General features: G+C 36.9%; 1 protein-coding gene across 3 annotated transcripts in view; it reads right to left on the bottom strand.

Annotated features, from left to right (window-relative positions):
* The window catches only part of LOC149553255 (putative protein phosphatase 2C 60), a 107513-nt gene that overhangs the window by 70137 nt on the left and 10496 nt on the right, over nt 1-26880 (bottom strand). For all 3 annotated transcript variants that reach the window (XM_089788721.1, XM_089788720.1, XM_089788719.1), the window contains one exon: nt 6591-6958. In XM_089788721.1, coding sequence (XP_089644847.1) covers nt 6591-6958 — 368 coding nt within the window. The remainder of the gene's footprint in view (nt 1-6590; nt 6959-26880) is intronic.

Here is a 26880-nt window from a genome sequence, read left to right on the forward strand (position 1 = left end):
GGAGATGGGGCATATTAGGTCTATTAAGAGCCCTTTTGCTTCAGCAGTAGTTCTAGTAAAGAAGGATGGGACGATGTGCATGTGCATCGATTACAGGGCACTAAATAAGAAAACAATTAAAAACAAGTATCCCATTCCTAAGATTGATGAGTTGATTGATGAGTTGCATGGGGCACGCTTCTTTACCAAAATCGATTTACGATATGGATACCACCAGATCAGGATCAAAGCAGAGGACATCGAGAAGATAGCCTTCCGATGTCACTATGGCCACTTCGAGTTTATGGTTATGTCATTTGGGCTAACCAATGCACCCACCACATTTCAAAGTTGTATGAACCAGGTGTTCAAGGGGCAATTGAGGAGATTTGTCTTGGTCTTCTTTGATGACATCTTGGTCTTCAGTAAGACCTGGGAGGAGCACTTGCAACATTTGGAGGTGTTATCTATTATGGGTAGAGAGTCATTGTATGCCAAGGAATCAAAATGCAAGTTTGGCATGACCAAGCTCCTTTACCTTGGGCATATCATTAGTGCCGATGGTGTTCAGATTGATCCTGAAAAGATTAGAGCTATTGTGGATTGGCCTACTCCCACAAACCTTACACAGCTTAAGGGGTTCTTTAGTTTATGTGTTTTTTATAGGAGGTTCATTAGGGGATTCTCACAGATTGCCGCACCTTTGACAAATCTTACCAAGAAAGAAGCCTTCACATGGACAGAGGCAGCGCAAAAATGTTTTGACCACTTCAAACAGGTGATGTCATCTTGTCCGATTCTAGCTCTACCTGGTTTCACAAAGCCATTTGAGCTTCAATATGATGCTTCAGGAGACGGGATAGGAGCAGTATTGATACAAGAGAGACACCGCATTGCATTCAAGAGTAGAAAGCTCCGAGGAGTTGAGAGGAGTTATTCTATCTACGACAGAGAAATATTGGCCATAATGCATGCATTGGCCAAATTTCGATCATATTTGGTAGATGGACGTTTTGTGATCAAAATTGATCACAATAGCATTAAATACTTCATGAGTCAGCGTGATCTTAATGATCCGCAGCAAAAATGGGTTACTAAATTGCAGGCTTATGACTTTGATATAGAGTTTGTCAAAGGTAAGAAAAATGTGGTGGTTGATGCTCTATCTCGAAGACCTCATTTATGTGCTCTAGCAGAGGTTTCAGGAGATTAGAGAGATCGAATTGCAATAGAGTATGCAAGAGATGATTGGGCTTCTGGGATAGTTACGAGCACCATTCAAGATGATAGGTGTGCAATGTTGGATGGGTTGATCAGATTTCAAGACCGGGTTTATTTGATCCCTACATCACAATTTAGAGAGGAGATTCTGAGGGCATTTCATGATGCACCTATAGTTGGGCATCCAGGGGTCTTCAAGACCTATAGGCAGATCCGAGAGCAATTCTCATGGAGAGGGCTCAAGGATGATGTTCAGAAGTATGTTAGGGAGTGTGCAGTTTCTCAGCAGAAAAAGGGAGAGCACACATTTCCTGCTCGTTTACTACAGCCCTTGCCCATTCCGGACAGGAAATGGGAAAGTATTTCTATAGACTTCATCATTGGTTTACCACGAGTGCAAAGAAGAGATTGTATTTATGTGTGGTAGATAGATTAACAAAGCTTGCTCACTTATTTGCTATTCCTTCTACTTATACAGCAGCACAAGTTGCAGATTTATTCTTTAGAGAGGTCTTTAAGTTATATGGGATACAAAGATTTATTGTTAGTGACAGGGATAGCAAGTTCATGAGCACCTTTTGGCAAGAGTTGTTCAAGCTGTGTGGTACAGATCTTACACCTAGTATGAGTTACCACCCTCAAACATATGGGCAGACGGAAATAGTAAATAAATGGGTGAAAGGCTATTTGCGGAACTATGTGATTGCGCAATAGAGAGCGTAGGTCAAGTAGTTATACATGGGAGAGTATTGTTACAATACCACATATCGCATGACCATCAGGATGACTCCATTCATGGCATTGTATGCGTATGAAGCATCTAGCTTTATGGATTTAATTTTGGGGAACAATCGAGTGCCCAAAGCCAAAGACCTGTTGCAGGATAGTCAGAATATCCTGAGAGCACTCAAGGGGAACATACAACAGGCTCAAAATCAAAAGAAGTTGTATGCTGATCAGCATAGGGTATAGCGCAATTTCAAGGTAGGGGATATGGTGTATTTGAGCCTACAGCCATATAGGAAGTCATCGCTCAAGAGGAGCGAAGCAGAGAAGCTAAAGCCTAGATTTTATGGTCCCTACAGGGTGATTCGCTAAGTGGGACAAGTCGCCTATGAACTCGAGCTTCCAAAGGGCAGTCGGGTGCACAATGTATTTCATGTGTCAAGGCTTAAGAAAGCCATTGGTCAGAGTGTAGTTCCTTCTACAGATTTACCCCCTTTCGATGAGGAGGGGAAGCTCGTGTTAGTACCTGAGGCTATTTTAGACACCCGAGAGAGGAAACTCAAAACCAAGATAGTGAAGGAGTATTTGATTAGATGGAAAGACCTACCAAAGGAGGATGCTACATGGGAGAGTGAGCAGGTTATTCAGCAGGCTGGACTGAGATTGCTTGAGGTCAAGCAATTTCAAGGGGGGCGAACTGTAATGTCCCCACTTTAGAAGTCGACCAAGTGTGTGTGCGTTAGCCTAGTTCTACACTGTCCCAAGGGCTAAGGAAGAGTTTAAAGGGATCTTAGAGTATTTTGACCTAGTCATCTCCAGTTTGGGCCAAAACGGAGTTGATTTACTCAGTCTTAGGCATACTATTTTTAGTAAGTCAGTAGGACATAGGGGAGGCTAGTTTTAGCGATTGAATTTGATACTCCGCGGCAAGAGCTTTCGAACAAGCTATTACTCGTGCTATTCGGAGTTCAATAGCTAATATATTTTTATGCCTGAAGTATTATTAAAGTAAAAATTAATTTAGTTGTAATAAATTAAAGTGTTACTTTAATATTAAATTTTATGGGAATGTGTACAAATCAAAAGGGGCGCCCAAGGGAGACATAAGTGATTATTTTAATATGTTTTATATCACACGTCTTTTATCCCACTTGCTCATGTGAGTGGAATCGACCCTTGGAGAAAGAATATAAGGGAGCATGAGTGGCTTCATTCAGCAGATTGAATATGAGAAGAAATCAATGCATGAGTAGCAGATCCGTTTTTGGCATTAGAGGACGTCTATCCTCTCTTGTGACATTCTAGACGTCATTTCCTTGGGGTTTGGCCTTTGGAATTCATTGCTATCAGCTTTTTATCAAACAGATTAGGGTGCATTTAAAGTTACAGCCGAGTTCCTGTAGCAAGTTACTGTAGCTGCCGATTTACTGTAGCAACTGCATACTATAGCAACCGTGTTACTGTAGCAGCCGGGTTACTATATCAGGCTACTGTAGTAGTTACATATTGTTTGCAGCAGGTCAATGCAACTATTCGATCTAAACAATGATTGTTCCGATTAATTGCTAGAGTATTCAGTGAGTCAGCTTTGCACTTGTTTATTAATTTTGGAAATCAATATAAATATAGTGTGCTGGTTATTTCTACGATATATGTTATGTTTTTCAATTCCTATATTTATGTTACATGCCAAACACAACACAATACAGACAAACCTTTTTGAGCCATAAGGGTTGTAGCACATAATGGGAAATTAGAGGCTGCAAGCTAAGTGTTTGATAAAATTACCATTTAGCTGTGAATACTTGCAAGCAGATTTTGGGGGTATCCATTATAGCCAGCAGAATACATTGAATTTATTGGAAGTTGACAAAAGATATATATATTAAGGGAGCAAAGATATAATATAGGAATTTGTAGTCTTCCATTTTATACACAGGAATCAAACTTTCATACTCATACACAGCCCATATAAGAATTGGTAGTCTATATAAAGCAATCACAACTCACAGATAAGCCCAGTCAACATCCAACAATCAAAAAATTGAAATAGATGTAGCAGAACAATGAGAAGTCAGATAAAAAGATCAAAGATATAATTGCTCAAAGACAAGACAAAAGATATCCTGAAAATGGAGATAGCAACTATAATGACTAGTGTCTAGTATGGTAAAACTATGTCCACTCAAAATCATTGAATCAGTATTTACAACAATTTATCAGTTGTAATCTGAAGATGTCTTTATCATAAATCAGGATAACTATAGTTGGAGATATAAGCATCTTCCTTACAATATTTAATCCATGTTGACAGTAGCCATTTTGTATGAAAATCAGTTGCATATATTTAGATAATTATATATTGATATTCCTAATAGAAGTAACATTATATCAGCGGATTTCCACATTCGTACAAACTAAAAGCTACTAAGAGGAATAGTAGCATAAACTAGACCCTAAAAATATAGGATAATACTAATCTAAAGTAATCTATAAAGCCATTACTGAAAGGTAGACACCATAAGCACAAATAGGATCATTATTATTTTGAGAGAGAGCAAAGACATTCAAAGTAAATATTACATGTATATATCAGAAAAATATTAATTCTTTGTGAAGATCATAATATTGCAAGGAAGTCTACACCACAAGTCTACCCATGCTATTAGCAGCATAACTCTAGTGATATAATTTTGTATGAGAGAACATTTTTTTGGTGAGTGGCATCCTTTCATCAAGGTAGCCACCTTAGGGACATTACAAGTAAGCTAGGGGATTGACAAACACAAAGGACGGGGTCAGAGTATAAATAGAGAAGCAATAGACATTGAAATGCAGATCAGCAGGCAAAATGAAAACACAAACCTTGGGGTCTTCTATTCTCGATGGTGCCTAAGTTCAAAAAGTGTCAAATCTACAAATATCCTACATGAACAATATGTATGCAATCCTCTATAAACAAGAGGACAGTTTGCAAAAAAATGTCACACAAAAATTCATTGAAAGAAGTTTTCTTGGTTTTGTGAAGACAAGTTTGTAAATTTTGCAGATTATTTTGTAAACTCTTGTCCAACGTGAGTAAAAAAGGATACCTTTACATTATTGAAAAAAATATTGAATTATTTTAGTGATTTCCAATCTAGAACCACCCCTTTTACAACATTGCACACATTTTATTTCATCTTCCCTATAATTGAAGATATGAATATGGGTTAACTATCTATCTCTAACAAAGGTTTATTATAATTAGAAAGCAATCAGCACCTACTGAACCTAAAGTACCCCTTTTACAACATTACACACATTTTATATCATCTTCCCTATTAATGAAAATATGAATATGGGTAAACTATCTATCACTAAAAAAGTTTTACTATAATTAATAACTGAACCTGTGGGTCCAATTGCTAGTCATAATATTTTCAGTTGCTCTGGCATTAAATCTCTATGCTGATTAAAATTTCACATACAACATTTAGTGTGACCTTTAGAATTCTGTAAAGGATGCTCAAGAAAAATTTAGCGAAAATTCCACAATTATGTTTGTCCTCTGTAGAATTCTATATTAGTGATTTCCAATCTAGAAGCACCCCATTTTATATCATCTTCCCTATTATTGAAGATATGAATATGGGTAAACTATCTATCTCTAACAAAGGTTTATTATAATTAGAAAGCAATCAGTGCCTACTGAACCTAGAAGTGCCCCTTTTACAACATCACAAACATTTTATATCATCTTCCTTACTATTGAAGATATGAATATGGGTAAACTATCTATCACTAACAAAGGTTTACCATAATTAGAAACTGAACCTATGGGTTCAATTGCTAGTCATAATATTTTCAGTTGCTCTGTCATTAAAACTCTATGCTGATTAAAATTTCATATACAACATTTAGTAAGACCTTTAGAATTCTATAAAGGATGTTCAAGAAAATTGAAGCCAAAATTGCAAAATTATGATTGTCCTCTGTAGAATTGTCAGGATCTGTGTAATCTCTCAGAGTAATACTGATGCATGGAAAGTGAGAACCAAGAAATCTATTACTGAATCAAAAACAGAATAGCCATATCTTGGAATTAGTTAGTTAACCCTATAACATTTTATCATGATAAAACTAAAGGAACTTTAACAACGTTTTGGAAATAAAACATTCAATTTAATATATGTTAGCCACAAAATATAATCTCCAACGCCCAGTGGAGATTTCAGAACTTTGTATGAAATTGATTTTAAAATGTCAAAAGTACAACCACTAGTAAAAGGAGGTTCATCAAAATTATATAACTAGTTTGACTTCCTTTATTTGTCTCAATATTGATTGATGACACACATACTAAGATAAAAAGTTGGCAAAAGCAATAAAAATATTCCCCAGTTCATATGTGTGAAGTGGCGAAACTTATGATTCATGATTACTTAACAATATAGCACAAAAAAAATTGTCAAAATACACCAGAGTTAAGAACTCTACACTAATCATTTTTACTGAATAGTCTGAGCTTATAAGGCATTTAAACAGTTCAATTACCAAAATACATAGTTTGCACATGACAACCAACACTACTATGTGGTTTTGATTCTAAAGTTCATAGATACTCCTTATTTGGAAGAAATCAAGCCTCAGAAAAGGGAAACTATGTGTGCACAATAATATACCTGAATTATGCCTTTTACACGCCATACTCCGCGCTTAAGAACCACAATTTGTCTGTCATCTGGATGTAATGAATGAAGCTCTTGTCTAACAGCTTCAACACTAGCATTGTGCTCTGTTGATAACTGCACAGCAGCTATTGCTCCGGTAGACCTTATGAATCGCCCCATCACAGCACGTGAATCTCCCAGATTGGCCACATAAAGAGTTCTCTCATGGATTACACCAACTAAACAGCATGATCCAACTGATGCAAGCTCTGGTGTTGCAGGCCAGGCGTTTGTCACAACAGACAAAAAAGATTCTTCAGTTGCTACGAAGGCTTGTCGTATTACATCAGCTGATATTCCTTGTTGCTCCAATGCAAATTCTGTGAAAACACCGCCCCTCCTTAGTTGGCATGCCTGCATTGGCTTTATATCCATGAGATGTAGAACTACAATTTTCAATCAGTAGAGACGCTAACAATCATTTTCGCCCATTGACAAGCATATAAAATAAGCATTTTAACTCTTTTGTTGCAATGCATTGAAGTATTGGTTTGAAAAAGAAGAGGAAAAGGCAGTTAGCATGGGATTACAGCCTATGCAAGAAATAAAACTCAGATCTTCTGTGCATGGTGCATGATATCAAACACTTCGCTGCTTGTAAGGCACTGTAAATAGAAATCACAAGGTGGCAGATTTCTGGGCAGTCTCTTTTTTCTCAAACACAGTATACCAAAAACAGGTATTGTCATCCAGAACAGAAGGAAAAGCAGAGGAATGTGAGGATTAAAATATGCTTGACTACAACTAACCATGGCAGTGACCCGTAAGAAAGCAGCGTCAAAGTCCAACTTATGGGTCAGAGGCTACCACATTCGATCTATGACTGATGTCCATATGAACAAGGACTGAAAAACTAAGTTCTACAGCTTCTCTATGATGCAAAGGCCAAGATGCATTTCACCGATGACATTCCAGAGGCCATTTCTTGGGAACAGCACAGTATCACGATATTTAAATATATACATAGGGAAATTTGAATTTATAAGTGTTAATATTTCTCAAATATTACATATTGGTAAAAACAGATCAAAAATATCAAGCTACAAAAATGCATACTATGTTTATATTGAATAGATAAGAAGATAGAAAAATGTTTACTTAATAACTACAGGGACCCAAGATAATTTTCTATTGATGAACATAGAATCACCATGTTTCCAAGTTTAGAACACCATGTTAATAAGAGTGACTGGATATTTGATCCCAATGGTTCATTGTTTAGAGAGCATCAAGACATATCAAGAAAACTATTGTATCCAACTTCCTTGGCATGCCTTTAACATTAGTTGTAGATTTTATAGAAATTTGTCATATATCAAGTAGTGAGTATTTAAAACTTTATGCCTTTGTGCCATAAATTTCATTTGTGTGAGCAACATGGATATTCAAGGGGAGCCAACCATAAATTATAGGTAGAATTTCATTTGCGAGAGCGACATAATATTTAAAGGGGAGCTAATCATAAACTATACATTCTCCTTTCTTTGTCTTCATTCCTTTTCAAGTTCACAGCTGCATTAGCAATAATGAGGAGGTATTTGTCAATAACGATGCAAATGGGTGGGTGGGTTACATGTAAGGTGTGTGTAAGGTTCTAAAAGGGGTATGAGTGGGTTTGGGGGGGCCCACCCTCTTTTCCTCTATAATTTTGAAAAAAATGGACCTCTTTTCTTAATAAAAGAAAAAAAGATGCATCCCCAATCTCTACAGAAAATGGGGTGTTGGTTCCCAAAACCACAGATTGGAAATCCAACAGCTTTGTCAATTCTCCAATAGGATTACTCAATCAATTTTGGCCAACGAACGGAAATGATCTCCTAATTCAATTTCCCTACACTTTAGGCTTCGCTAAACCTAGGCGGGTGTACCTTCACCTTAAACCTTGATTACTTAGTTCAAAGCTTTTCTATAGCGAATTTAGACTTTGTGAGTTCTTAAGTTGGCAAAATTCTTGAACTCGATCAAAATAAAGTTATATGAATGTCTTTTGATTTTACTTGTGAAATGAATGTTATTTAAATGAAAGCAATAGTGTTTATGAATTATGGATATGGTAGTATATTGAACTTCAAGACCTCAGACATCAACCCACTTTCACAAAATAAATTGCAGACCAGTCCCTTATCCAACCTTGGGCAAATAGAGTCAAACTTTTTCCAAACCCTTATATACAACCCTGAGAGACAATGCTATACCATCCACTACTTTATAGATTGAAGCTTTAATTGGCAACACAAACCCTAGTCTAATTGAATTTAATTTCTTTGAGAAAACTAATTAAACAAAATTCACATAGACAACATTTCATATGCAAACTCTGATAATCAAAAACTTGTATTGAAATTATCTTCTTCTCCATTAGTAGCAATTGATTTTGAAATCAATAATCACAAGGGATAAATCTGAGCAAAAAAATTGATTTTCAGCTTTCAAGATTATTAAGGAAAACAGGGCTCTTGCATTAAATTTGGAAAATGAGTGCAAATAGTCTGTGCTTTATTTACAATATTCAATAGACCAAAAACTGCAAATAACATTCTATTCCTCCTTATTTCTTTTTATATATCTCTTTCACGGCTCCCCTCCATCTTTATTTATTATTTTTCATTATTTATATCTTACACATAGCTTGAAAGTGACTTTCCAAAACATCGTATCTCTTCCACATCACGACATTTCAATTTTAATTTTCTTAACCTCTTAATAAACCACCGCTGATTTGTCTTTATCAATCTTAATATATAACATAACATTTGTATCGAGGCGATTTTATATTGGGCCTTCAATTTTTCCTTGTAGTCAATATTTATATCACTTTATAAAAATGTGACTTTAATAGCATCTGTATACTTTGCGTAGATTATCATTCATTTATGAATATAATGTTTCAATAGTGTTCTCCAAATTAATAATTTTACTCCACCGTTCAAGTATACCAATATGCAATTCACGCTGAAATTGCTATTTACAAATTTGTCTCCTTTCAATACTTATTTATTTCTGCGCATGATATGTCTTCTGTATTTCTGGAGAATTCACATTATTCTATCCACCGGAGCATTTTTCGTGGCTTCCTTGATTTGTTGTGCACACTTAATTGTTTTATTTGTATTGCTGTTGTGAAGAGCTTTGTAATCGTTGTTTGTTGTTTCCCATTGCCGTTGATTCATTTATATGCTGCTGCTTTTCTTTATTCTGTTACTGCTGAAAACTTTATCAAAATTGCCACTTATCATCTCTAACTGGGATCACTGTGTATATCTGCTTCTACCAATTCATTTCCTTATAGTCGACCTTCACATCAAAACTGTATCGATCTCTGCACATTGATAATTATTTCTTAACCTGGCAGTCCAGAAAATGCATATATTTTTTCATAATTGGTACCAGGTTTAATATTTGTCTTCAATGAGCTTGTTGTCCATTGAACTTTCATCACTGCTGACCATAATATTTGGCATACTCTCTGTTCTTCCAAATTCAATTATCTCATGACGCGATTCTTAGTTTATCATTTGTTTTGGTGACATAGATTAGACTATTTGGTTAGATACTTTCACCGAATCACTTCTTCCTGTATGAATCAAACTCTTAAAACACTTGACAGCATCTCAAGGCACTTAGCAAGCAGGCACCTCCCAATAATATTTGGGCTTATTTTATTGATTTCTTTTGACTGCTTATTACATGGATTCTTGTTGATTTATGGTTGGCTATGATACAGGACTTACATGGTGACGTCTATACAGCCACGAAATTGCACTTCCATACGAAGGAGAGGACTCAGTTAATTTTTTTAAAAGTTAGAAAAAGCAATGTAAAGGAAGTGCATTTTCGTGGCTGTATAGCCATGGGCGACTTACATTCCCTTCCTTGCATGCTCAAGAGACCATGATTCTTCACTGATATATACAAATATCCTTCTTGTGCGTCTATGAGTTCTAGTTTCCTGTTCAAGTTTGAGATGTTCATTTTGGTTTTTCTTACATATTTGTTCAGATATTATCTCCGTCAACAACTCTGATATATTGACATTAATAGTTCCATAGTTGCTGCTCTTTGATGTTTAATAGTTACTGTATATCAATGATGGATTGACATATACTCTATTTATTTAATCATATCATTCTCCTCGTGTACTGATATAAGTTGCTGCTCTCTAATGTTTAATGATTGTCGTAGGTAAATATTGTGTATCAGCCGACGGATCCCTTCAGAAAGGTTCTTGTTATGTAGCGACATGTTGTATGTGGCCGACGGACTCCTTTGGGAAAGTTCTTCGGAAAGTATTTATACACCCTCTCGGGTCATTGTAAAGCATCCAAGAAGGAGATATCATTCAAGCATAATGTAATGTCTTTGGCATATGCGAATAAAATAAGAAGTTCTGCTATGCATATCTATTGTCTGTGCGTTGATTTCTTTACCCAATACGGTAAAACATTTGGCGCCATTGCCCGATGGACCTGGTACACAAACAGACGGATGAAGACTAAATTTTGAATCAGTTGAATAAGAATACGAATCAATTGAAGGAAAAGGACGAAATACGCGCTGCGCAGGAAAATTTAATTTTGGCACAACAGGTTGAACGCAGACGGAGATTTCAGCAAGTTACCAATGGACACAAAAGCACTGAAAAATTGTTGGAAGAGACTCGACAGCGGCTCGATTTGGTGGAAGAAGCGAGGGAGGAGTTTTTGAACCTGCATACACCGAGGGAAGAGAATCCGGACAGAAGGGGATTGACTTGCACGGCTCGGAGTGCCGAGGGAGCACGAGCGTGGAGTGAACTCTTCATCCAAGATATTCTTCCGGAACAAACAGCTTCAGTTGACAAAAACCCTTCTTCACCAAATAGCGCAACTGTTGAAAATAGCGCGACTATCAAAAACAGCACGAGTGTTGAAAATAGCGCAAGTGTTGAAAATAGCGCAGGTGTTGAAAACAACGCGAGTATCGAAAACAGTGTGGGTGTCGAAAACAGCACGGGTGTTGGAAACAACGCAGGTGTGCAGAACAGCGCGAGTGTGCAGAACAGCACGGGAGTGCAAAACAACGCGGGAGTGCAAAATAGCACAGGTACACAACCAAACCCACAACCTCTAGTAATAATGGCAGGACCAAAAGAAAAGTTGCCTAAATTTGATGGTGAAGGAACTGCCGATCTGATCCGACATTATAAAACATGTGTAACGATCTGGAGGGAAAATGGCATAACAGATACAAACGAATGGATCCGACAATTTCCCGCTACCCTATAGGGTGTTGCAATTGATTGGTTTACTAAGACAGATCCACAAAAGTTAAACAGTTGGGATAATATTAAGAAGGAATTTATTGCGGAATTTCAAATATTGCGAAACAATAATGAGATTGTAGCGGAGATATTCAATACTAAGCAAGGGAAGAATAAAACAGTCCGAGTTTTCGCCAGGAAGTTAAAGGACCTGATCAATTAAATGGAGAATAAGCCAGCTGATGGGCTACAAAAGAGATGGTTCATTGAAGGCCTTGACTCAAAGCTACGAAAGAAGATGAAGATCGTGCCACCATCGACATACATTGAAGCGTACAATCGGGCAATGAACCTCGAAAGTGACCAGAAAACAAAGAAGAAGAAAAGCAGCTCGTCCGATTCAGATGACAAAGCATCTTCAGGAGAAGATAGCAGCGATGATGAGGGCAGTAACAAGAAGGTCTGTGCCCTCTAGAAAGACATGATTCGGATGATGGAGTTCAAGAACATGAACAAGGAGGCTAAGGGCAATGAGCTATGGTGCACGGAGTGCAAGAAGGAAGGCCATACGAAGGGATCTTGCCCGAATGAGCAATTTTGCGAGATCTGCCAGATTATGGGACACTTGGTAAGGGAATGCCCTTTCAATCTAAAAATAAGAACACCGTAGCAAATGTTCCTGACACAGGAAGCGTCTGCGTCAGGAGGGAGCAGGGACACCAGTATGGAAGGTGCCACATCGGGTGGATATAGAAACAACCGACGCAATCAAAACAACAACAATAGCGGCAACAACAATAATGGTGGAAGAAGTCGAATTCCGTATGATGCAAATGGTCGGCCGATAGTTCAATGCCGCGCATGTAATCTGTGGGGTCACTTCGCCCGAGAGTGCACAACAGCGAACACACCGAAGTTGCATGCCGATGGTGGGGACCTGGCGATCATGACGATGCTAAGTGCCCGAAGTCTGGAGTAAACTTGATTACCATCAGGACGGACGAGGAAGAAGTTTTGGCAATCACTCGGAAGCAGGCGAAGCTATACCCCAATCCGACGGAGGAAAAGAAGAGACTGAAGGAAGCACAGGCAGAGATCCAGAGAGCAACGCAAATAGAAACAGCACACCTGAAGGACACGCCTAGTACCTCCGTACGGAACTGCGCAGAACAAAACATTGTACGACAAATATTGCAAGCCGAGGTACCTGTCAGGATAAATGATCTATTGTTCACTATGCCTCAGCTCCGATCAGCACTCACAAACATCGTTCCCGCTGCTAAACTACCAGGAGAACATGGAAGGGAGCAGGAAAGTGGAGCAAGTACAGTGGACAAAAAGAAAGAAAGTGGCGCAAGTGCAGAAGATCCGATGCTGTTAGCCCTCTCATCCGGACGCCATCCGGGAGTCGTCGAAATGGGAATTCTCGGGACTGTATTGACGGAAACGATTGTGGACGAAGGGTCCGGTGTCAATGTGTTGCCTGAAGACACCTGGAAAAGGTTGGGACAGCCGACATTATGGCCGCCTACATTCCAACTGCTAACGGCCGATCAACATGGAATCAAGCCATTGGGAGTACTCACAACGCAACCAATGATGATTGGAACACAACCATTCTTGTTGGATTTCGTCGTGATCGCACTGAAGCGGAGAGGATATGATGCCATTCTGGGCCGGGGGTGGTTGATACAAGCTAAGGCGAAGCACAATTGAAAAAAAAATACTTTATCACTTGAAAGCAAAGGCTGAAAGTATGTCATCGATCTACACACTCAGATGGTTGGATACGAAGCTCTATCGTCGAATTCCGAAGGAGAAGAGGATGAGAGGAGGCAGAGTATGGAACCCGATCAGAAGGGAGTCCTACGATTGGAAGGAGATGACGATCTGGATTCAGTAAAAGGTCTTTACCACTGGCAAATGGAGGATTATGAGCTCTTTCCGAGTTGTAATATGCTAAGGATCGACAAAGGTAAAAAAGAAGGAAATGAATGTCCGAAGCAACACAGACAAGCCAAAGATGGAAAGGCGGGTATGACTGAAGCTGAAGGAAAGAACATACAATACGAACCCAAAAGAAGGAAAGATTCCACTGTACGACCGTGTAGGAAGAAAGTATTACGTCGAACCACAGATATAGCAGAAAGGTACCGGCAGCAAGGAAGACACACGATACGATTTGCACAGGCAACAAAGAGGAAGGGTTCAATAAAAGTTGTAGCAGTACAGAGTGAATGTGTTATTGACAAACAAAAAGGGCAGTTGACGGAGTCCATGGTAGCAAGCTTCGGGAACAAACTGGGCGATATGGAGATGACACAGAACAGGCGTAGCAGGTTTCAACTCGGACAGTGGGTATTGAAGTACGACAACCGAAATGAGATCAAACCGTGCAAGTTCAAAGTTAAGTGGGTCGGACCATACCAGATTTGGGAAGTGGGCGATAACAAAGCAATAAAACTATGGATGCTAGACAGAAAGGAAGTGTTCGATGTAGTGAATAGGTCAAAGTTGAATGTCTGCCATGAAAGAAGTAATGCACCTCCGTGTACGAATAACTAAGAGAAGAAGACTGTAAGTGTTGTATGTAGCGACATGTTGTATGTGGCCGACGGACTCCTTCAAGAAAGTTCTTCGGAAAGTATTTATACACCCTCTCGGGTCATTGTAAAGCATCTAATAAGGAGATATCATTCAAGCATAATGTAATGTCTTTGGCCTATGCGAATAAAATAAGAAGTTTTGCTATTCATATCTATTGTCTGTGCATTGATTTCTTTACCCAGTACGATAAAACATTGATCTTTTGTATTTGAACTCTCTAAAATTCTTCCATGTAACAATTCTTCCATGCATGTTGTGAGTCCATAATTGCCGTAGTGTGTAACTAGGCTCCATTTGTGGTATCCAAGGAATATATCACTGCCTCTTGCTGCTTCATTCTGAAGTAAATATATCAATGTCATATATTACCATCATCTGCATTTAATTAATGCAGTCCTTGTCCTTCAATGACAATATTTCCATCATAACCAATTCCACAAGCATTAGATTTTCAACCTATCAATACTCAAATCTTTGATGGGATCCTGATTGATTGCATCACAGGGTGCCAAAGCTTCATATTGGATAAAGATTTGATGAGAACACCTATTGGATGAAGCCTGGGAATGGTGTATTTGACCTCGGACAATACTGCTCTTTACACAAACAAAACCTCATCAAGTCTCCCAACATTATTTCTCGAATGAAGGCCCTAAAAGTTTTGCAAAAATTAGGGCTCCATCATGGGGAACAGCAGAAATATGTACCTATTGTCTTACGAACACATAATTGGGGATGCAGACACATCCCTCCCAAAAAACTATATAGGAGGAGCTTTTGTGGGGTTTTCACACCATCACCCCTGTGGAGCCCAAAATTTTGGGTCTTCATTTATGCATTATACTGAAAATTTTGTTGTTGTCTCAAGATACATTTGATAAATCAGATGGTGTACATGGTCTATTCTGAAATCCCTGTATTATTGAGCCAGAACGTATTACAACATACCAGTACCTTCCATTTTCATTTTCCAACTGATTATAAGTTCACAGCAATGTTCAAACTGTAAATCTAAGAGAAAAATAACTATCATCAATCTATTGCAGTCCTATGTTCATATTCAACCTCTAACGCAATCTCTGAGAGATATATGCAGATGCAGGAAAAATTCTACAGATAAGATGGAAGCATACTAAGAATTGAAGATTGTCAAGAAAAATGAATGCAGATTTAATGGCATGTCTGGCTCAGTACTTTCATCAGGACCCTGTTCTCATGCATATGTACGGAACAACACAATATTCAGTCAAATGAAGGAGCTATATGAATTTTCACACTTGCTGTAGATATACCTACATCCATGAAAGGCCAGACATGTTTGTTATTGATTCAATTTAATATTTGCAAGTTGGCTTAGTCAGGCCCTAGCACTATTGGGATGTGCGATGATTTCTCAAATCATATATTATGTAATAAGGGAAAATGACTAATAGAAGTTCAAGGGAGTGGTATTGCTAAGTTTTGTCTTCCGGAAATGTCATAGTGGGCTTTCACCGGAAATTTTACCATCTTGCAAATATCAAAATAAATGTGTAGTGACTATGGTGCTGCAATGATGATTTATACTCCATGCCAAAGATACGTGTACCTAGATAGACGTATAATAACAATCAAACAAATATGGCAAATACAAAGACTTAAATGGAATGGTAAAAGGAGCAACTCACGAACTAGAAGGATTAATAGGGGCAAAAAATCAATTACCCAGATTTGGATTTTACAGTTCAGCAAGTGAATCTCAAACAAGCTTATGGCAATCATACTAGAAGGTGAATGAATTCCGACCAATGGAAGTGTTGCTTTGCAAGAATAATTCGTCCGCAACTATATTACTTGTATAGTAGCGTTGTTGAAATATTAAAATTTGAACTATAGCCTTCCATATGCTCCCGAAAATAAAAGGCATAAAATATCTATCAATGATACATATAATTTAACTTATCAAGGGTCTTTGATTAAAGATATTACACACTGATTATTTTAAAAGCAAATGAAGAGGCATGATTATAATTGAATCGAAAGTATTGTTTATTTTTTTTAGAAGGGGAACAACCTTTCATATTAAAAAGTCACGTCTCCTTATATCTAAGATATAAATAAGGGACAAGTTATTTGTAATATGGGGACATTCGGAACAGTCATATTCTACAAGAAGCATTTTATATTACTTGTACGGAGGGATAAGGAGTTTAATATGACTTTGTAATATAAATTCAATAATTTTATTTTGATAATAAAATAAAAAGTCCTTTGTTTATTTATTACTAAATGGCATGGAGATTTAAATTGTAGATGAATCGTCCTTTGTAATTATTTTTTGGAATTTTGTATACAATTTTAAATGTCGGATAAGTGGACATGGTCATTTAGCATTTTAAATTTGATCATCACAGATATTGTGAAATATTAAATTGTTTTTGTATCTGTGTCCAATTTGTCTCCCTACCAGAGGAGTTAAAATTCAATCTGGACTAATTTAAAATTGTGTATTATTTGGTCTGTCGCATCTTGATTATTTAATTTTTGGCAATTCAAGTGCATAAGAACTTTATGAAGTTGTACATGACAATTCACTAAAGTTGACTCTATTGCCTGGATGAGCAGAGGCACTAAAGTTGACTCTATTGCCTGGATGAGCAGAGGCACTAGTCTTTCTATTATTGAACTCAAAAAATCTATAACTTTCTTCCTACAAGCATCAAATCCATTATTAACAAACCTTATACAAAACATTCAAACACTCAGCATCCAGTTTTCATTTTAATTGAGTCTGAGGACCTTGCCAGCCGGAGAACGTCAAAGCTTAAATTCGCTTTAGAAAAACTCTGAACCAAGTGATCAAGTTCGAGGAGAAGGTCTACCCGCCTAGGTGTAGTGAAGCCTAAAGTGCAGGGGAATCGAAAAGTATTCCCATTTGTTGGCCAGAACTGATTGCGAAATCCTATCGGAGAAGTGGCAAGCTCTTGGATTCCCAATCTGCTGTTTTGGGAACCAACAACGCCATTGCAAATGGGGACCCCCTCTTTTTGCTTTAGCTATAAAGTAACATAGATCTTTTCTACAAATGTAATAATATGGCCATTGTAATTGGTATGTTCCAAATGCATATCCCAATCTCTTATAAATATAAGAGTAGGAGACATGTCTTTATGATTAATAATTTATTAATTGATAAATATTAACAATATAAATCACAATATATATATATATATATATATATATGTAGTATAATTATAATATTATATATATGAGATATATATATCAACATTGAATCTTACGATTAAATCAACCCGACTGTAGCTATAATCTTAACACTCTCTCTTAGCTAGGGAGGATTTGTTATGGAACACAATATGCTCTCAAGTATATGAAGATATATCATCTCAATGTGATATTCCTAGAATGGCAAATTTACAGATATCAACATAAATCCATCAACACACACATATATATTAACATATTACATATGGAATTTTCTTCAATTCACTATGAGGCTAAATTTTTCAACATTAGCAAGTAGGAGTCATTGTCTTAGACGGTTTTGATTGGCAACATTTTTTACTCTACTTCTGAGGGTGAGTTTGGGGCAATTTTGGCTCATTGGGAAGTAATGTTTGTTTGGGGTTTGTGTGAAGGTTTTGATGCTCTCAAGTATATGAAGATATATCATCTCAATGTGATATTCCTGGAATGGCATATATCAAATATCAACATAAATCCATCAACACACACACATATATTAACATATTAAATATGGAATTTTCTTCAATTCACTATGAGGCTAAATTTTTCAACATTAGCAAGTAGGAGTCATTGTTTTAGACAGTTTTGGTTGGCAACACTTTTTACTCTCCGGTTCTGAGGGTGAGTTTGGGGCAATTTTGGCTCACTGGGAAGTAATGTTTGTTCGAGGTTTGTGTGAAGGTTTTGATGTCATTTTGAGGTATTTTACTTAGCCTAGGTCCTAGTGGAGGGGTAGAGTTTTAGTCTATGTGATAAAAGTTTACATGCTTGACAGATGGGAGAAGGATTGTGAGAAAATTCAAATGTTCGGTGGAAATCCTTAAAATTTAGGTTTCCCACCAACTATCATTTCTCCCCAAAATCTCAAGATTTCCCCTTGGGGCAAGGTGATGTGCAAGAATTGTGAGGGATTCTTATTACAGTGGCAAACTAATCAATGCAATGCTAAAACGATGAAGAGAAGGAAAAATGGTAATTTTCTCAAGGATAATTGTCGTAGTCATGTTCAGTGGAAATCCTTAAATTTTAGGATGTCCACCAGTGGAAAGCCTTAAGATTTAGGATTTCCACCCTTCTCCTCATCAACTCAAAATTGATGCAAGGTCATGCTAAGGCATAGCAAATCAAAATTTAGTGAAAGGATAAGCTTAAGGGTGCTAAATGGCAAGTGTTGGGACTCTAACTGGAAAAAGTGAATTTGGTGAAAATCCTTACAAGTTTAGGATTTCCCCCACATTAATCCTCCCGAACCCAAAATTCCACCACCTTCTAAGGCATTCAAATCTGATTTATGGCATGAAGGCAACATCATGAGTAAACAAATAGAGAAAGAAATCAACAAGGAATGTAGAAATGGGGTAAGTTTTGAGAAAATCATATTTGGTGAAAATCCTTAAAGTTTAGGATTTCCACCAGTAGAAATCCTTAAAACTTAGGATTCCCACCGCCCTTAATCCTCTCAAACCAAAATTTCCCACTTTTCACTTTGCATCAAAATGGATTCCAAGCAAGCATTTGGTGTAAAAGAATGTGTGTTGAAGCGGAATTGATGAGAAACGATGAAGTTTTGAAAGGATGGAAGGAAATGAAGCACTAAGTAAATCCGATGGAGATCCTCTAAGTTTAGGATTTCCACCAAGGGAATCCTCCAACATCAAGAATTCCACAACACCATTTTTTAATTCTAAACGAGAGGATGGGGGATGCCACTTAGGGAGAGATCTAGAGTTAACGAAAGGAAAGTTTGAAATAATTGTCGAAAAAAGGCAAAATCATGTTTGGTGGAGATCCTCTGAGCTAAGGATATCCATCGGTGGAAATCCTCTGAGATTAGGATTCCCACCACAATAATCCTCCTGACTTGGAACTTCCCCCTTTCCCTTTAAACTTATTTTCCTCATGTAAAATGAAAGACAAATCAAATGGGCAAATTGGAGAGTTGCGAGAGAAATGAATTTTAACGCTAAGTGACTAAAATTCCAATGATTTATATCATGCATGGTGGAAATCCTCTCTCCAAAGGATTACTATAAGTTTTTTGCAAATTCTGATAAATCGATACTGATATAATGCCTTTACTCTTGCTGAAGATAGTCTTTAAATATACCAAACCGTATAATAAATATTCTTGTTGTGATGTATAAATCTGCAATAAAATATTTATCTCTGCTATAAATTGTATGAGGCAATAAATGCTACAGGAGCAGACTTGTATTTTATGTGTGTCCTTTATCCACATTCACACCCTATATATGTATAACAACCAAGGGGATTGTCCTTAGAAAGGACATGTCCTTCTCTAGGTTGGCCTTAAATTAATTGTTTCTCATAAAATCGGCATTTCTTGTGGATGACCATTAGTTAGTAATTAAACTAACCAAGTTTATGCAATTAGACTTTAACAAAAGTACCCCCAGGAGATGCCGATAACAATGAAGACAATAAACAATTATATAGGCCTGTTCAATCAGGAATTTCATGCATATATTGGATATGTTCGATCTACAAATTCAGATTAGTATGATATCAGAGTTACCTCATATAAAATTAATACTCCCTCTTAACTTGATAACCATACTGAGAGATAACATATCTACTAACATCAATTAAGATGAATAAGCATAGATTGATACTCTATATCTATCTGAATCTTCTAAGCATGTGGTATTATTGAACACGTGATACTATGTCATATTACTATACCTGTGATATGACTTATCACTTATACTTGTGATAACAGTATTGCATGGAATGCAATATACAGGACAAAATCCGGAAAGTGATTAAATTCTTCCTTTATCCAAGTTGTGACTCATAGGTACTGACAAGCCTATATCACAATATGATCCTGAGTTAGGATCTGCCAATACACAGTATAAAATCCAGAGAATGATTAAATTCTTCCTTTATCCAAGTTGTGACTCATAGGCATAAAAATGTCTACATCACAATGTGATCTTGAACTCATCCAGATCTGACAGTAGTTCTCTATTGTTCAGTTCATTATCTCAGAGATCGTTATCTCTCATAATGTCTTTTGTACAAGTGTTCATTATCTCAAAGATCGTCACCTCTTAGATAATGAATACAAATGGTGAAGCCCATAACACTCAATAGCTTGACAATAATAATTTTAACACAATATTATTTCATTAATAATTAAAGGATACAAATGTATTATAATTCAACCATAACAAGTCTTTTTCTGAAGTGATCTATCTTCACTCGAGAGGGATTTGGTAAGAACATTTGTCGTCTAAGCTGCAGTGCAAATGTATTCTAACTTGACAATTTTCCTGTCTGCCATATCTCTTACATAATGGTAAAGAATTTCAATATGCTTAGACCTGTCATGAAAAATTGGATTCACATGAAGCTTGATAGAACTCTGATTATCACAGTGAAAAATAGTGGGATTCATGGGTTGACCAAATAATCCCAAAAGTAACTTTCTTAGCCAAATTACTTCCCGAGAAGCCATTGCAACTGCAATGTATTCAGCTTATGTGGAACTTTGTGCTACTAATGCCTGCTTTCTGCATATCCATGATATCATCGCTAAGCCTAAACTAAAACAGCATCCTAAAGTGCTTTTCCTATCTGTAACACTTCCAGCCCAATCTAAATTTGTGAATCCATGTAAGTCCAAGTCAACTTTCTCATACTTGAGCCCAAGTTTAAGAGTGCCTGTAAGTATCTCATTATGTGTTTGACTACAACAAGGGGAATCTCCTTTGGCTCATAAATAAACTAACTTAAGGCATTAACAACATAGCAAATATCAAGTCTTGTATTTACTAAGTACATAAGAGACCCAATCATTTGTTTGTAAAGAGTAGAATCTATGGAGGGTGATTTTGTTGTTGCTTCCTTAAGTTTGTGTAGATTAGTCTCCATTGGAGAAGACTTAAGTCTGCAGTTCTATTGATGTCAGTTTTGTACCACTACATAGCATATAGCAATTGAACACTTGATATGGGATATCAAACACTCAATTCCTCTCTTGAAAAGTTAATACTCGTGAAGACATGAGAATAACTCCAATCTTCCTTACACCTGTGGATACTAACTCCGTTATCAATGTGATTTGTTGGTAATCACGTAGGCGGCCTTACGTTGTTCATTCAAAGATAACTTGGGCTTCTAATGTGATGGTGATGATATTGTATGAGTGACAGATGATGTTGATGGTGGTGATGATGGAGGGTGTAGCACCAGATAATGTTGATTGCATGAGGAGGCAATAATGCTTTAATGACTTTTACCTTCCTAAATTTCTTCTTCAAAACTCCAACTACTGAACTACTTGTTATTCTACTCCTACTCTTATGAATGGAAAGATTAGCAAATGGACGAGGATCAAATCTGATGAAAGTTTACTAGTGGCTCTACCTCCATAGATGCAATGATTCAAGGAAAAAGAACTAGTTTACTACACAAGGCTTCCCGACAATCCGCTAGGATGCTAGTGGCCTAGTTATAGATCCCTATCAAACATCCGCTAATATCACCATGCAACTACCCATCTACTCTTACTCTTACTTAACAACTTTCTCAAAATGAAATCTACTTTAAAAACTTTAAAAGAAATCTAATTCTAACTACTGGAAGTAGAAACCATGCAATAACACCAAATGTTCTTAATCACCATGCAAGTCACAGCAATGATAAAGAGAAGCGATTTTGGTATTATCTTAGCAACAATTTTCTCCTACCCTTTACAAATGAGAGAAAATGGCCTTATATAGAGGCCAAAAATTACAACCAACAGTAGAGATTAAGAGGCAAAACCAACGATCCAAATTGGATCCTAGAAACCCTAATTAGGGTTGCCACCCCATCAACCAATGAGAAGACATCACCTCATCAATGGACCAATGAACAAAAAGAAAAGTGGCAACCAGTGAGAAGGCACCAAAATGGTAGCCAATCAGAATCAGACACCTATCCTACCCAAGAAGAAGGAGAATTTTTCATTTGGGCTTACATCAAATGATCCTCTAATATAGTTCTACCCCCTTCTTTCATCTTTTTAGCCAAAGCAATGAACTTGGCTAGCTTGTCGTTGACTTCCTTCATGGGAGGGCAAGGTGTATGTTTCATCTTGAGCTTAACTGAATTCATCATGTTGCTCGCTGCTTGCAGTGCTTTCTCATGATCCTTCTCATATTCTTTCGCATATCCGATAAAGGCATTGAGGGAGGCAAGGGTGCCCAAATGTTTCTTCTTGATGGCAACCTTCCCCAACTCATCCAATCTTAATCCAAATTCTGTCTCATTGACATCCTCCTCTTGTCCACTTGAATTATCCCTTTGATCTCTAGCCTCAAATATTTTCAAATCACTTCCTCCAAATTTGCTCTTCCTCAAAATTCACTCTTCAATTTTCACCACCTCTAAATCAAATAAAAGAGGTAGGACCCCATATAGAATTGCTTTTGATTTTGCACTGTCCTAAGTTGCAACTCTAAATTCTCACTTATAATCCTAGCCCAATCAAACCTTCTCTTTCCATTTTCAATTTCATCAATAAAGAAGTACATCCAGTTTTTGAATTGCATACCTTGAGCTATGCCCATGATCCGACTGAGAAGCACAATGAGATCACCATACTCTGATTTGAAATCTGACTTGGTGAGCTTTGACGACTTGGTGACTCCTTCCTTGCCTTCGTGTAACCAATTCTGCTTTAGATGAATGAAGTAAGCCTCTTGATTATCCTAAAATAGCTTAGTCACCTGATCTATCATTACCACTATCATGCTTTTATACTGGGAAATATTAAATGCTTCTTCAACCACTTGTCCGCCAATGTTGGCCAACACTCTCTTCCCTTCATCAAAAATGGACTTAGTAACAATATTAAATCAAGATGCGCACTCCATTACCAATTCCGGACAAGGCAAGGTAGGAGGAAAAGCCGTCATGTGTACAATTTCGCTCTTGTAGATCTTATTTGCCATGGGGGATTGTCCTTCCTTCAAGCTGTCATTTAACTGTATCATGTTCACTATACCAATATTGGTGTCACTTATCCGCCTCACTTTCAAGAAGAAGGTGGTCTTAGGTATCATGTCTTCCTTGTCTCTTTTGGTATTCGTTCCCTTTGGGTTCTTGCACTAACATCTACCATCCTAAACACTTATTTTTGCCCCTTCATTCTAAATGATATGGACCACATTATCAATCTCCAACCTTCTTTCTATCGATTGAATCTAGCTTATTTTCTACCTCGCCAAGTCCTATCTCTACACTTATCAATCTCCAACCTTCAACCTAGGGGTGGGACTACCACTTATTTCTACCTCCTCGTTACCTTAGGATGGACTACACTTATATCTCCCAATTTCAACCTAGGGTGGTCTAGCTTATTTCTGCCTTACCAAGTGTCCTATCATGAAATCTGCACTTATCTCTCCAAACTTCAACCTATCAATGGGATGATGAAGTGGTGGATGATGAATGCAAGAAGAATATAAGGGAGACGAATCAAACAAGAACAAGAAGTTGAATCCGCCTTTAACAATCTTCACCTCTAAAATGAGTAGAATTTTACCTTAATTTTGTCTTTACCAATAATCAAGCCCTTTTTAAGTTTGGATCAGATTTCGGAAATGTTAAGCCTCCTTGCAAATAATGATGCCCTAGCAAAAATCAAAACTTTGACCTCTTGAAATTGCCCATATATTTGCCAAAAATCATACCTTTGATCATGTATCTCCTTCACCAAGTAAAATCACCCAAATCTAGGGCAGAAAATTGCAGCCTCTGGCAAAAATCAGTGCTTTGAGAAATCACCCAAGCAAGAGAAAATAGTCAGATCTACTCCCAAATTGCTTACAGCAGAAATTTGCCCAAATTGGAAGAACAAAAATGGTGCCAAGCAAGGAAAATCTGCTCCAACAAGAAAATCGCCTAGGCTGAAAATGCCTCTCCAAGAAAATTCCCCCAACACATAAGGAATTTTTCTAGCCAATATTTAATGAAATTTTGCAATTTTAATCCACTTTCAATTTTGCACTGCAATTTTAATTTTTTAACCAAAATAATTCATTTCTCTGGCATTCAAAATCGATTTTCCGATTTTTTAATTTCATTATCAAAAAAAAAAAAATCACCGAAAAATTCAAGATTTTCCAAAACAATTAAATCGAAAAAATTTCATTTTGAAAATGTTACAAACCTATACAATTATATCAAATTTTCAAAATCCGTCTAAGTCCAAAATTTGCCATTTTATCCAACCGAATATGGTTCTAACCATCGAAAAAAAAAATGTTGTCTTTGAAATTTGTTTGGCCTAAGGATAATATTTGCATGCTCCAAAAATAAAGTTAAGACCAGGTAAAGAAAGAAATCCAACTACACTCCTCTTGGCCCGAAGGCGTCCAAAGTGTAAAATTTTCAAATCAAAAACTTTTGGACAACTCGGAAAAACTTGCTAAGGCAACTGAAAAAATTCCAAAAATCCACGAAAAATTGCCAAGGCTTGACCGAAAAAAGGGGTCCCCAAAAATTTTGGAGCGATGGTGTGAAAACCTCACAACAAGTTCCACATTCCAAATCTCTTCAAGATGTCTAATGTATTCTTCCCTTGATTAAGTATGATGTTGTCAGAGTTTTGCCACACTTCCAGTCCTAAGAAGTAATGAAGGAGTCCTAAATCTTTCATATCAAATTCTTTAATTAGATCTTTCTTGCATTGATCTATAAGATGATCATCACCTGTTATTAATAAATCATCAACATATAGTATCAAAATTATCATATCATCTTTATCCCTTTTATAATAGAGATTTGGATCAACTTCATTCTTAGAGAATCCTAAACTAATGAGATATGTATCAATTCTTTCATACCATGCTCTAGGAGCCTGTTTAAGCCCATAGAGAGCTTTCTTGAGTCTGCAAACAAAGATTTTAGGATTATGAGTTTCAAATCCTTCAGGGTGTTCCAAATATACCTCTTATGTAATCTTTCCATTCAGAAATGTTGTTTTCACATCCGTCTGATGTACTTTCAATCCCTTTGATGCTGCAATAGCTAGGACTGCTCTTACAAAGGTGTATCTGGCAACTGGAGCAAAGGTTTCTTCATAATCAATTCCCTCCTTCTAAGAGAATCCTCTAGCTACGAATCTGGCTTTATATTTTTCAATGCTACCGTCAACATGTTTGATTTTAAATATCCACTTAGAAGAAACAATAGATTTTCCCTCGAGCCTTCGAACACTTTCTCAAACATCATTCTTAATAATGGATTGGTATTCTTCCGTCATAGCATCCTTCCAAGTTGTATGTTTAATAGCATCTGAAACATTGATTGGTTTTGATTTAGATAAATCACTCGTGTTTGTTGCATAGCTAGAAAATCTTTTGGGTCTTTTGCTTTCTCTGAAGGTTTCAGATGGTGCAACGAAGTCTTATGCTTCCTCTACACTCTTAATAGCCCAAAGTGGTCTTTTCTTAGGATTTTGAGTTTCCTCAAGATTAAGATTTTGAATTTCACCTTCAATTTCTTCAATGTTCTCCCTCTGAAACTCAGATTCATGGTTTTCTTAGAACTAGGTATAGGAGAGGGATCTTCAAAACTTAGGGTTCTTTTGAATGCAAGCTCTTCTTCAAAGATAATGTCTCTACTAAGTTCAATGTTCTTTTGACCAGGTATGTAAATTTTGTATGCTTTAGATGTTTCACTATACCCGACAAAAATACCTTTCCTCCCGGAGGTTCTAACTTAGTTCTCTTTTCTTTTGGAACATGTATGTATACTGGGCACCCAAATATCCTAAGATGACTTATATTTGGTTTAACCTTAGAAAAGACTTCTTCAGGAGTTCTATCTCTAAGGTGAGAGTGAGGACTTCTGTTTTAAATATAGACAGCAGTACATAAGGCTTCTACCCAAAGATAATATTCTAAATTTTGATCAAATATCATAGCTCTTGTCGCTTCTATAATTGTTCTATTCTTCCTTTCTGTTATCCCATTTTGTTGTGGGTTATAAAGAACAATATACTCCCTTTTAATTCCTACTTCTTTACAAAAATCTTTGAACAAATCTAAAGTATATTCCCCTCCATTATCAAACCTAAGAGTTTTGATTTTGTGTCCTGATAGGTTTTTAATTACGGATTTGAATTCTTTAAATCTC

The sequence above is a fragment of the Cupressus sempervirens genome, chromosome 6 (assembly GCF_028749045.1).
Source record: "Cupressus sempervirens isolate cs-2001-9-10 chromosome 6, ASM2874904v1, whole genome shotgun sequence".
NCBI lineage: Eukaryota > Viridiplantae > Streptophyta > Pinopsida > Cupressales > Cupressaceae > Cupressus > Cupressus sempervirens.